Source organism: Acanthopagrus latus, chromosome 9 (assembly GCF_904848185.1).
Source record: "Acanthopagrus latus isolate v.2019 chromosome 9, fAcaLat1.1, whole genome shotgun sequence".
Classification (NCBI taxonomy): Eukaryota; Metazoa; Chordata; class Actinopteri; order Spariformes; family Sparidae; genus Acanthopagrus; species Acanthopagrus latus.
Window position 1 is genome coordinate 6,621,195 of NC_051047.1, and position 12,974 is coordinate 6,634,168.

General features: G+C 40.0%; 2 protein-coding genes across 5 annotated transcripts in view; both read right to left on the reverse strand.

Annotated features, from left to right (window-relative positions):
* Positions 1-47: 47 nt before the first annotated feature.
* On the reverse strand, positions 48-9,506 carry arl5a (ADP-ribosylation factor-like 5A). The gene is made up of 6 exons (XM_037110546.1): positions 9,152-9,506; positions 2,901-2,961; positions 2,594-2,741; positions 2,134-2,217; positions 1,177-1,328; positions 48-654 (listed from the first exon to the last, which is right to left on the reverse strand). The coding sequence occupies exons 1-6, from the start codon at positions 9,195-9,197 to the stop codon at positions 606-608; spliced, it is 540 nt and encodes a 179-aa protein (XP_036966441.1). The 5' UTR covers positions 9,198-9,506; the 3' UTR covers positions 48-605.
* A 425-nt stretch (positions 9,507-9,931) lies between these two features.
* The window catches only part of cacnb4a (calcium channel, voltage-dependent, beta 4a subunit), a 39,489-nt gene continuing 36,446 nt past the window's right edge, over positions 9,932-12,974 (reverse strand). For all 4 annotated transcript variants that reach the window (XM_037110707.1, XM_037110706.1, XM_037110705.1 and 1 more), the window contains 2 exons: positions 12,686-12,862; positions 9,932-12,012 (listed from right to left, as the gene is read on the reverse strand). In XM_037110707.1, coding sequence (XP_036966602.1) covers positions 11,749-12,012; positions 12,686-12,862 — 441 coding nt within the window. In that variant the 3' untranslated portion in view covers positions 9,932-11,748. The remainder of the gene's footprint in view (positions 12,013-12,685; positions 12,863-12,974) is intronic.

The following is a 12,974-nucleotide window of genomic DNA, read 5'->3' on the forward strand; positions in this document are numbered from 1 at the left end:
AATTCACCTGAAACAGATAAAAACACTTTATTTCACTGATTATTCATAGAGACTGAAATGAAGAGGGCATATTGTGATTTTACTCTCCTTTCAGCATGTTTCAGTCTCCATCAACCATCATTGCTTGAACATTCTGCTGCAGGCACCACGTTAAAAGAAAATACTGGACTGTACACACAGGGGGGCAATAAAAACCACCACAGCCAGTCCGGCAATACTGCAAGGCCACCATGGGCTAGACTCACACACAGCTGAAGAATAAGTCCAGTACTGTTCATGTACTGTTCCGTCAGACACTTTGCTGACCTCTGTGTTTTGCTGAAAGGAAAACCGTGCAGAAAATTCAGTTTAAATAATTTGAGTCTTTCATGTAGTCCGATGTCCTTCTGAAAAGGTCACGTTCTTTTTGTTCCAAGTTCACGTCTTTTGTAAAATAAATTATCACAGGAGATAATATAAAGTCCTGGCAGAGGTCTGCCCATGTCAGCATCACAGGAAAGAGGAGAGGGCCATCCGTCAAACAACCTCACCCCCATCCTCATTTCAAGCTCGTGTTTGGAGGCAGAAACAACAAAGAGTAAGGGCACACTCTTAATCAAAGATCATCATCTCACACGCAGCCGTGACATCATCCACTCAAGACCCTGGCACAACCTGGAGGTAAATGAGACATTTGGAGGGATGTAGAGGAAGGGGGATATGGAAGAGAGAGGGACAGAAATGAAGATGGAGAGCCATTAATACAAAAGATCATAATATATACTGTATTAGAATTTGAAAAAAAAAAAAAAAATAATTTTGAAAGCACAACTGTGTGAGTGCACACATATTTGTAAGGGTGCAGTCACACATAAGCAAATGTGCATTGCCTGCCATAGCTGATTGTAGGCAGTGCAGGATGTGAGGCAAATGTATTTCACACCTTTGTAGACCATTTGTGAGGTCAAGCTCACACGTCTTTGCAATCGGTTGTTGCTGGGACTTTGCCGATCAAATTGAACCCAAGATGTAAAGCCTAGATGTAAACTTTCTTTGCCAGCGCAAGTGAAGGTTTAATTTGCCTCTCTACTTGTGCTGAATCGAAGTGAACAGGAGGTGAACATTCACTTTGTTGATTTTGCCCATGTGTGACTGTGCCCTCATTTAACAAGTAGCAGTACTAAATGCAGTTCTCACCCCTCCCCAGTGAGGGCGCAGCAGGCCTGGATGTGCCACTGGTGGTCTTTGACAGAGGTAAGCTGGAGGCTCTGAGAGATCTCGGCCACAGACATGCAACCTTTTACATCCTGCTTGTTGGCAAAGATCAACAGCCCTGCTTTCCTTAAATCCTGGAGGAGAGATAAGAGACATCAAAAGAGGAGAAAGACATTTAACATACTTCCAGTGACACGTATTATAAATAAGGGGTACACAAAATCACATTGACTGTTCATGGAAAATTACTTTGGCTCACATTCACATAATTCAGCACATAGTTTTAGTCATAGATGAATGATCTCAACAGTGTAAATTTCAAAAAATCAATAATTCTGTTACTATTTTAAATCTTTTTATGCTTTTCTCTAAACAATGTATTGGTTTAAAGTGTTATATATAAGGCTGAGATACACTGAGATACAATTGGAATACATTAATATCTCAGATGTACTAGTTCATCAACTGGAGAGGTACAGGGAGTTTACATCCTGTGTTTGAATCCTTTGAAATTTGGCTACTTCTTTTCTATTTTAACATGACAGACTGTGACTTAAACTTTGAAATAGTGATAATGATAAGAGTGTTCATTTTGAACACTGCTGACTGTGCATTCGATACTGTATTCTGAAATACCACTGGGGAATGTACTCCTAAAGATGATTTGAGGTTTGGGATAGTTAATAGCTCTGTTTGTGATCTTACATTGTTTTGAAACTGCTTATTAGTGCATAATCATTTTCCATAAGGTGTCGAAATTACATGACATTTGTCTACAACCCAGAACCTCCAACATGTATATTAATCAAAAACAATGAACTGGTGTATGGAGAATCTGCTGTTGAAACGAATTAGTGAGGTGAACAATGGGTGTTTATATCAATATCTACAAGAAAATTGCCTTGAAAGAACCCATCAACCATTTTTCACAATACTCACTTCATGTGCTAGCATTCTGTACAGTTCCTCTTTGGTCACAGAGATCCTTTCCCTGTCTGTGCTGTCCACTACCACGATGACAAACTACTCAGAAAAGATGGAGAGAAATAACGGACCATTAATGAAAGAATACTATATCTCAGCAAGATTATATAGGCACACTACACTACTCTCATATATTTAGAAATTTACAGTTGAAAAATCGGGCACGGTATGTGGAGAAGCAATCTCTTTGCGCTGAAATTTTGAAAAAGTTCAGTTTTAAAAGTCTGATTAAAAAAAAAAAAAACTGAATGTAAACAGAAAAAGTGTATGTGCCCTATCTTTCGTGACCAAGATGCATTTTACAGAACAACTCTGGATGAACACTCCAGGTAACGGTGGCACTGTTTCTACAGTAAATTAAATCAAACCTAACATAACCAACTATCGGCAGTCAGCCAATATAACCTGCCATTACCTCTGTGTTTGTGTAGTATGTATTCCACGATGACCTAAGGGACTCCTGGCCCCCAATGTCCCACATCAGAAAATGGGTGTTGTTGACCACAATCTCTTCCACGTTGCTCCCAATTGTAGGAGAGGTGTGTACCACCTCATTCATTGAACTGTAACATAAAAAGTTAGGGAAAAAAACCTTTAGATTGCAAGTGGCTATGACACACTTAAAAATTTACAAAAATGTTCACATTATCCATTCATGGTTGGATAAAAGCTGTAGCAACACGTAAAGAAGTGTAAATAAAGTGCTACGTTTAGATACTTACAACTGGTAAAGAATTGTAGTCTTGCCAGCATTGTCCAGGCCCACAATAATAACTTTGTGCTCTGAAAGGCAATGAAAACACTTACAATAAATTCAAACAGCCAACACTGACATCAATATGTGGGCTAGTGACTGACTGGTGTATGACTCTTATGTGAAGCCAGCAGCATAATCTGTTTTTAAAGCTGTCTTTTGATGTGGATTCAAACAACAGCCGTTTTGTGCTCAGAGTTATCCTTCAGTACCAAATTGTATTGCTTCACACATCTAGCATAGCTGAGACATTGTGGTGCAGCGAACAGTGCACTTTCACAGCTACAGATGAGTTAGTGGGTTGTCGTAAGGAAGTTAGTACAACCAGGCTGAACTAAGTAGCAGCTGTGGAGATGGCAAATAAAAAAATAAACAAAGGCAACATGTGAAAACTGGGATGAATTGCTATCTTGTTGTAATAAACCAAAATGACAAGACATTAGTAAGATGTCCTATATGTGCAAGGACAGGATAAAGTGATGAGGGATCAAAGTGTGGGTTGCCTTTCTATAAATCTAGTATGACACATTGCCAGCTTCAAACATCAACAGTGGAAAAGGCTCCTGTCAAATCTACAGTGCCATTTTCCTTATCCTGTGACAACACTGAAGACTGTATTACTAGTTATGGCTAAATGGGTAATCAAGAGAAACTAGAGCATGACCAAAAGAGATCAAGCCTACACTCTGCCTTCACTGTGCTGTTCCAATACATGTTAACAATACGGCTTAACAGGCATATCTTTGGGTCTACAGAAAAGCCCAGCATCTCACAACAAACACATAAAGCATCCACACTGGGGATGCATTTCGTCTCCTGCTGATAAGAGCTTACAAGACTGTGACTCTGAAACTGACTTTTTGGGTGGATTGTATAAAACACAATCAAATGCATCTGAAGAGATGTAGTTTTGATAAGTGGGTAGTCAAGGGATTTCAAACACATTTTTGGCAGTGTTTTTAAGCTTCTAAATGGCATTTCAAAGTGCATAGTCTTAGCCAAGGTCTAGGCTAAGAACTGACCCTGAGATACTTAAGCCCCTTGTCACACATAAAAAGTTAATCCAGAGTTCCAGTGTATAATTAATTATCAATTATAAGGTAAGTATGACTTAGTAAGACAATGACACAGTGATTAAGTAGTTAGCAGTCTACAGGGTTTCTGCAGATTTGAACAAGTCAAATTTAAGACTTTTTAAGACCATTTTGAACTTAAGACCTACAAGGAGTACAAAAAAGTAAGCAGAAGTGCGGTCCCAGAATTACTTTCAAAAATAACCAACGTGTTGCCAAAATGTTCAGCAGTGGTGTTCAAAATCCAAAGCACCTCAAGGTTGGAGTTGAGCCAAAGATGGTTTGAATGTTGCTTGAATGTGGGACGGCAGAGGAAGCGCAGAGTTTGGGTCGAGCAGAACTGGATGAACTTAGACTGGTAACTGGTGACAAATGTGACTTCAGTGGAGACTTTCAGAAGCTAGCTGGTGTTTTTCCAATTTTGTGTGTGACACCAGCGCTTTCACACCATGTGTGCCCACGTTGAGGGTCCTCTTGCACAGCGCACACTTCCCTTCAGATTCATTATTGGGTATGGGTTTCAACCAACTGAATTCTGGTTACTCAAGCAAACACTAGTTAACTTTTCGCTTTCCCGTAGATGCAGCAGATTTTGCTGTCAAAGTCTTTCTGGAACTGGCGAAATGTGCGGTGATAAATTCCGACTGGGCTGTTGGCAAAATGCCACTTACATTCCTGATACTTCAGAGAGAAGTACAACACACGGAACTAACTGTGAATCTCACCAACACATTTCCCCAAAACAAAACAAAAATAAGGTGACAATGGAAGCGGTAAATGAACGTACATATTCAAGGCCTGACTACATGTAGTTTAAGACCTTTATGCAAAATATGGACATATTTAAGACTTTTAAAGGCCTAAAATTGAAATTGCCAAATTTTAAACTTTTTAAGACCCCGCAGAAACCCTTATGTCTGTGGTGAACTTTCATCAGCATCACCATCGATTTAGTGTAATCGTGGGCTGATTCCAACATTTTCCAACATTTCTGTTGTGAGGCCTAAGACCGAACTAGTTATTCAGAAATAATCGCTATGCACTATGACTATGACCTGACTACGCACACAAGGCAGGTGCCATCAGTTGAAGTTTAATCGGGATTTATTAAATCACAGGTGCATAAGGGAATCCTAGAAACTGCCTAAACAAGATTCTTTTACGTTCAGCATCTTGTATGAATAGAACATAATCACTCAATGGAAAATATCTTGAGAGATAGTGAAAGTATGAATCTATTAACTTTAATATGTGGCTTATGGCCTGCAAGCTCTGGGACAAATCTGTGATCAGCCCACTTTGGAATGCGCACAACTGTGTCAGTGTGAATGCTTTATTATCCTGGGGAATGTGCAGTTTGAAAACCCCTCAAGTGGTAAATCTTGTTCAGCCAGGCAAACTTAATTCTTATAAGGTATTGTTAGTCTGTTATTTATTCTACTGACTGCCCTGGCATAGTTCCCTGCACCTGCTTCTGCAAACCTATGCACCTATGTTCCCTGGCATCTGAAGAATGACATACTACCCAATATGACAAAGCATCAGCCTGCAGAGTGAGACTGGTTTTAAGCTATACACTCCCACATAAGAAATGTGTTTGAAATTTTGCAAACAAATCAGCTCAGGTATCAGTCCATCTTAGATCGGTCACACAATTCCTGCGTGTCCAATACACTGCAAGACCAAAAAAAAAGATTCACAATGATCTGGACACTGTGGTGACCAATCCATTGGCTTTTTCACACAGAGATTCTGCATTATCACTGCCACGCAGGCTCGCCTTTTACGCTGCCTTTGTTTGTTCACACTGAATCAAGCAGCGCCAGATTAAAGCCACGCCAGTGTGTTACTGCATGCACGTGTTGCGGAACCAAAAAAGGTGTGACTATCCACATCATGACTTTGAGATTTGTGTTTTTTTGTTTTTTTTTAACATGTTTCCCCTGATTTCTGTTAATCTAAACATGTATCGGCCAACTGTTGATAATCATATTGATGCAGTTATGACATGTTGCGACTGAGACCCTGATCCACCATGCATTATGGAAAGTGACAAAGTTACATTTATTGCTCTAAACTACATTATATAGTCACCATCAGTAAACAGCATACACTGTCTGTCTCTCAGGGAAAGTTCACTGAAGTCCTTGTTGATAGTGTGAATGGGGCTCATGTGAAAATTATGTCTAATGCCCCCCTAACCACTCAGTCACAGTTTGAGCCCGATGAATCGTGGCATTATCATCTTGGAATACGCCCGTGTCATCAGGGAAGAAAAAATCTATTGATGGAAAAACCTGGTCATTAAGTTATTCGGGTAGTCAGCGGACCTCGTTTTTTTGGGCACATAATGTTGCATAACCGAGACCTGACAAACAACCCCAGCAACCCAGATCATAACACTGCCCCCACAGGTATGTACGGTAGGCATGAGGCATGATGGGTGCATCACTTCATCTGCCTCTCTTCTTACCCTGACGTGTCCATTACTCTGGGACAGGGTAAATCTGGACTCATCAGACCACAGACCACTGATCGAGAAAATAATCAACTGACTGATGACTTAGCACCCAGTTAAAAACATAGGTGACTGAGTATTTTCAGTTGTTAGCCTTCAATTGTGGAATAGTTTGCCAAATTACATCTTCCCCCTCCATGCCTTTAAAACTTGTCTAAAGTCCCATCTGTTTCTTTAGCCTCTTAATTATGACGAGGGAAACAAGCCTGAACAGACTCTTGTCTTCATTATTTATTTAAATACTTGTATTTATTTACGCCACATAGTGATGAGAAAGCTTCAAAAAATATTTCCATGTTAATAAAACAAAATTTCCTATTTTTTGCCTGGTAACAGTTTGAATTTACATAGTGTACATGCAGTTAGGATGCAGCTGTCACAAGAAAAACTAACACCTCGCTAAAGTTGAGAAGTGAGAGTAGTGCAGAATTGCAGAAGGTCAAAATGTGGGCCTTATCTACGCAACTCTACCATGTTGAACCTACACAAAACAAAAACAGCAGTGAAGTCGAGGACTAGTGTCATTTCAGTTAAAACAGCTTTAGCAAACAAAACAGACTGTGCACATAGACATAACACACAGCTTAGCTGTGGACATTGTCTTCAGTCCTTGGGGCAAAACATTTTGTCTCGAATAATAAAGGCCATGCAGGTGCCAAACAGCCTGCTTGCATACAGTCAATCTAAAGAACCTGTAAACATGTTAAAATGTGGGCAGCGCAGTTCCTCTCACAGTACAAAGTAGGCCAGTAACTAATGACTCTTTTCTTTTATGATTATTCTGCCATTTATCATGTATGTATCAACTGTTTGGTTTCAAAAAATGGCTAGAATGGCAAGAAATTCGATTTTTTTTTCTGTTTAAAAATAATCTAAAATTGTGATTATCAAAATGTATACAGATTACAGTTTGTCTAACAGTTGATTGATAAATAGGGTATTATAACAATTTAAATTGTAATCCAAAAATGATAATGTCAACCTAAAAACTCTTAATCGTCTTTTCTGTTAGTATACATCTCAGGGTGTACCAACCCATACCCATCATAACAGGCTGGATTTAGAAATGATGTCCCATTACGGCCGAGATGTAACTACAGTTCTGTTTGAGTATGCATTTAACCATATTTTATATCGTTAAGCACCACATAAAACATGATCTATACATCTATCTATCTATCTATCTATCTATCTATCTATCTATCTATATCTACATCTATTTATCTATATATCTATATATCTATATATATATATATAGATATATAGATAGATAGATAGATAGATAGATATACATATAGTCTCCATAGATTTTAGAAAATGGAGAAAAATTGGAATCAAACGTAAGATCATGTGGAAGCCCTCAGCAAGTCTGTGTGACCATAATGTTGATTTTACTCCTAAAGCCTTTTAACATTAAACTTTATGGGACTATAGATAACCAAGTTTGTAATCACATGTCCTCTCTGTGTGAATTAACTTCTGTTGTTCCACTGGGTTGAATCCATCAGCAATGCTAAGACTTCCTGAGACTTTGAAAGTGCAGCTGGGGCTAGATCCAGGGGTCACAATACAAGCCTTACAGCCCCCAGTGACATGATGGATGGCAGAAAAATGCAGAAGAGCTCAGAGATGACTGGAGAAAGGTGCTATCTGATAACAAGATGGGCAGTGATGGCAATGGCATATAATTACAATTGTTGCAAGTGTTTCCAGCATGAAAGCTAAAGGATGTCTTTCAGGCATGTTAAAGGAATCTAAATTTCAGGTAGACCCAGAAATGACAGTTATTTAGATTTTTGCTGAATTTATCAATTTCATTTTTGACAAATCTGTAATTGTTTATGCTGCAAGTCCTCAGCAAATTATTAAACAGGCAGAAGTCACTGCCAGAAGAATTGGAAGATGTGAAGGGTATATCAATGATAGTTAATATCATTCTTCTGACAGCCTACATGCAGTGTTTCGAATCATGAGCAATTGAGTGAAAATTTTAGTTGATCCTGGGAGAAGCTAAGCCAAGTGCAAATAGTTTTGTTTTGTTTTTTTGCCAACCTGTGCGCCTGACGTTACACTGTTAAGGTGTGACTACCGTGGCAGGACAAAGTCAATGTGATTCAAGTCATTCATTGATCCTTTCTGCTGATGTGGCTGACTTCTGCGTGCCCTGCTGGTGTAGCCATCTCCACGCATGATACTGGGCTGAACGCCGGACCATGCATCGCGACTCCTGTTACAGAGGTTTCGCAACGACTGTTTACTGATTCAAGATTCTTATCCAGAGATCCACTTGGTTTCCCCTAACCATCGCTCAAGCCCCAGGGAGCATAAATAATCTAACACTAGGTTAGTGCAGAAACAGAGTAGAGTTGGTAGAATACGACATTCTTCACCAGTCGATAAGGTAACAATGTCATTTACGAGGGTTAGTGCAGTGGTAAAACGAATATACATATAACGCTGAGGAACGACAGTATAAGAGCAGAATAAGTCTTATAAACACTCGTGTGTAGAAAACTGTTTCCACGAACGGACCGGACCTGTCTTTTATAGTGGGCCTTTTCTAACCACCAAGCCCATTTAGCCATGTCTTCGACAGTTTCATGATAAATGTCACGGTACCATTCTTACCTTGGTGATTAAAAAGCCTCCATAGCTTAGTGAATAGTATTCCCATGGCTGACGATAAGGTATTTGATGCCGAATCCGCTGTAACTTAGCTAGCTAGCGTTGATGCTATTCAGTGCTATCAACTTTACCTAGCTAGCTAGCTAGCTAACTACATAGACGAAGAGCTGTAAAAGCGTTTAAGTACAACCGCCATAGTTGTACGAATTAACCTCAATTATGTATCTCCCATAGGGTGTACATTTGAGTCGTGACAGTTCATGTATCGACGAAAACAAAAGCAAAACGTTAGCCACTGTGGCTAGCTGGAAGATGTCAGCTGGCTGTAGAGAGGTGCGCTGCGCTAGTTAGCTGTCAATCCTGCGCATGCGTAGTTGCGCTGTGAAGCTGGTACATAGTACAAAACAAAAACAGAGTGAATATAATGAAATCAGAGCAAAAACATCTACATAGAATAATGAGACTGTCATGTTCTTCATGTTTGAAACAACTTTGCAAATAGATGATACCTAATAATATTCAGTAAAATAATAATCAATCAAAATCTCAATGAAGATACTCAGTGAAGATTTTTCTTCCACAAAAATGCTAGTAAATGGATTATTTGAGTTTTAGAGTGTTTGATTTTTCATATTTTCTGAAATCTTATAAACCAAATGATTACGTGATTCATTGAGATGCTATATTCTATGTTAAGTGTTAAATATATAAAGACACATGAAGAAATAAAAACAAACAATAGGTGTGTGTATGTTTTGGACAAAAACCAGTGCTATCCAACAGCATAAGGGCAGTTTATTTCATTACAATTGTAAAATGACAGTGCACACAGACTTTGAAACAATGCATCATTCTCTCACAGGCAGTATTCAAATCTCTTAAATTGTTGCTCCAGAGTTTTGAAACAACACCAATAAAAGCTACTGTATATGGCAGATAAGAACAGAAGTCTCCTTGACACTTTTCCTTTTCCAGAGTCTCTGAAACATGACGAGATTTCTGGCCTATTAGCTGGGAAAAAAAGTGCCTTGAGACTTCCAACAAATATTAAATTACAATATACAAGGGTATGTCATTAAAAGATGATATATGAATCCTGTATCAACTGGCAGCATACAAGTGAATTCATCTCATTAATAAAAATACAGGGAACTGCTCTACATTTCCGAGAAAGTAGCACATAAAACTAAAGACAATGTGACAAATACAGCGCAGTCCCGCCCGAGTGCTTTCAGATGCTTCCCTCATAAGGAGTCTTTAATGAAACATAAATTGAAGACAATGAAAACAATCAAGCTGGAAATATGGAAATTGCTACTCAATGAAAATGTGTCAATACTATAAAACCTTAAATAATAAAAATGAGATGCAGCAAATGTTTTTAATTAGATGTTGGAAGGCCTATTCAAGGCCTCAATAACAAGAAATGAATGGAAATGAAATGAATGTACTGTAAGTGAAACCTTAAATAAATTAAGCTTTTCTTTTCTTCAATTATTTTGTCTGTATTTACATAAGGAAGTCCTCAGTGTAAGTCACTCATTAATATCCTGTTCTATTAATTCCAAGTGATGTCTTGCCCGACACATGACAGACAACAGCAGCTGATAAATGCATGGCATATGAAAAACATGCTGGCGTGAGCATTCTAGTGACTCCTGTCGTGGAAGTGCTCCCTCCTCATATAAATAGCTTTTTTTTCTCTAACAACTACATCATAGAATCTCTTAACGATCTAACATAATGCTCAGAATCGAATCCCCATCAGATGGGAAAGAACATGAACGCTACATCTGTCAGCACACTTCTAGGTCTAAATGACCTCTCATTCCTGAGGTTCAGAGCTTTGAAATGTTGTAGTATCTGCATGATTTTTAGATTTCTGTCCGAATATGGTTAATGACAAAATTGGCATTAAGAAATAACAAAGAGGGGGGCTACTGTATGAACCTTGAAGAGAAAGACCACAACACCTACCATGTCACCTCAAAAACAAAACTCCGGATTTGGGAACAGGCTTCCACAGGGTTTATTACACTCACATCGAGGACAGTGGCATACAAACTTGAGGAGCATTAAAGATGCATTATACTCTGCTTCTACCAGCTCCTGGACGCGTGCAAACAGGTTCTGTGCTGATCATCACCACTGGATGCTCATGCTATCTGGCTTGTGGCAGGTAGTGACCTGTAGCTACAGTCCTACCTGCATGCTACAGTAACAGCTGAGATGGCGGGGAGGGTCCCGAAGAGCCTACGTCGCACACTATCATCTGCTAGAACACTTCACTCAGATCAGGTCCGGCTTTAGCTCTCCCTTAAAACATAACTTTTTTGCTCTTGTGCTACTTTCCTATCCAGTCCCTTCCCTTGCTCACACAACAGCAAGAGCAGGATTCTGAATTATCTAGGTTCAAATGCTCATTTGGCAGGAGCCAAGGCCAAAGGGAAAATGAGGTACTACACATTGATACGAGGTTGTTACAGTCCAAATGAGTGTAGTAGTTTCTTCATGTTACAGCAAAGCCACCTCAACTCTTAAGTCCGTGGTGGTCGGTTAGAGAAAGACGAGCCTTCACTTTGATTACAGTAGGCCAGCGCTCAAAGCCGGTGCCTGGAGTCCTGGCTGTAGCCTCCCGGGGACCCTCGGTTGCGATGAGGCTTGTAAGAATCCTGGTAGGGGTCCTGGTAGTCCTCCTCCACCAGAGGCGAGTGGTCCCGGCTGTGCTGTGAGCCAGAGGACAGACGGTTGCGATTTTTCCTCGCCCGTTCGTTATGGTAGTTCTCGTCGGCCGGCATCAGGCTGCGACGTTCGACTGGTGAATGGTCTGTTGTTGTGTGGTTGCTGTTGCGGTTTCTTTGGGCCTGTTTGACACAGAAAATACTCAGTTCTGTGCAGTGTTTTACCTTTTAGTTAATGTAAAATAATGACAGGATCGTCCTTGTCTCTGTGCCTCTCTCCATGCTGCGAACAGGGGGCAACAGTAGCTAATATTAATTTAGACCTGGAGACTGCTATCAAAAGTTCTTCTCTGATTGGTTGGCCCTCACAGGCCTGAGAGGACATGGGCCACCATGTGTCTGCATCAGCTGTGCTTTTGTTTTTACAACCACGGCTGTGCTGGTGGCGAGGCCAAGGGCTGTTATTATACAGTTGTACTCTGTTGGATTGGCTGTTTTGATACTCATATTTCTAGGCTCCTACCCCTGCTTTAACACTTAACAAACACAGCAATCTCACCTTCAACTGGATCTTTAAAATGTCTGGAACATACTGAGGACTCTGATGGATGCAGTCACAGACAACTATAGTACAAGACAATTACCTATCTAATCTGTATAAGCAATTTTTTTCCAGCAGTGAAAATGTTTAACCATTAGAAACCCTTTGTTATTGACTGAATTCAAGACATCCCCTACGGATGAACTCAAGGGCCTCATTTAGGGATCTGCAAACATTTTACAATTTAAAGACTGTAGCAGAGGATCGCTACATTGCTATAACTTTGAATTTTTTTCCTCTACTCGACGTGCTCACCTGAATGGCGGCAGGATACGGGGAGAGAGCTGTGGAGCCCAGATTGCGTCCCAGCAGGGGGTTGAGTGGCGTGCTAAGTGAAGTGTGTGTAGCACGCCAGTATGCCTCCAAGTACTCTGCCAGGTGTTCACACGCATCCTCCAGCTGGTTCTCATCCAGAATAATATCAAACATCTCCTGGGGTGGGAAAGGAAAGAGAGGAGAGTGTAGCTGCTGCTGCTGCTGCATATGGATTTCTTTTCAAAGTTCACCATTAGAGTGAAGTAGTTATTGCTTGAATAGTTTGAAG

What these genes read in the sequence shown, in the direction of transcription:
- arl5a (XM_037110546.1), bottom strand. Translation starts at nt 9,197, where the DNA reads ATGGGAATACTATTCACTAAGCTATGGAGGCTTTTTAATCACCAAG. An exon ending in CATACTACACAAACACAGAG is followed by an intron (nt 2,218 to 2,593) that starts GTAATGGCAGGT and finishes TTTTCTGAGTAG; the next exon opens with TTTGTCATCGTGGTAGTGGA. An exon ending in ACAGAATGCTAGCACATGAA is followed by an intron (nt 1,329 to 2,133) that starts GTGAGTATTGTG and finishes TCTCTCCTCCAG; the next exon opens with GATTTAAGGAAAGCAGGGCT.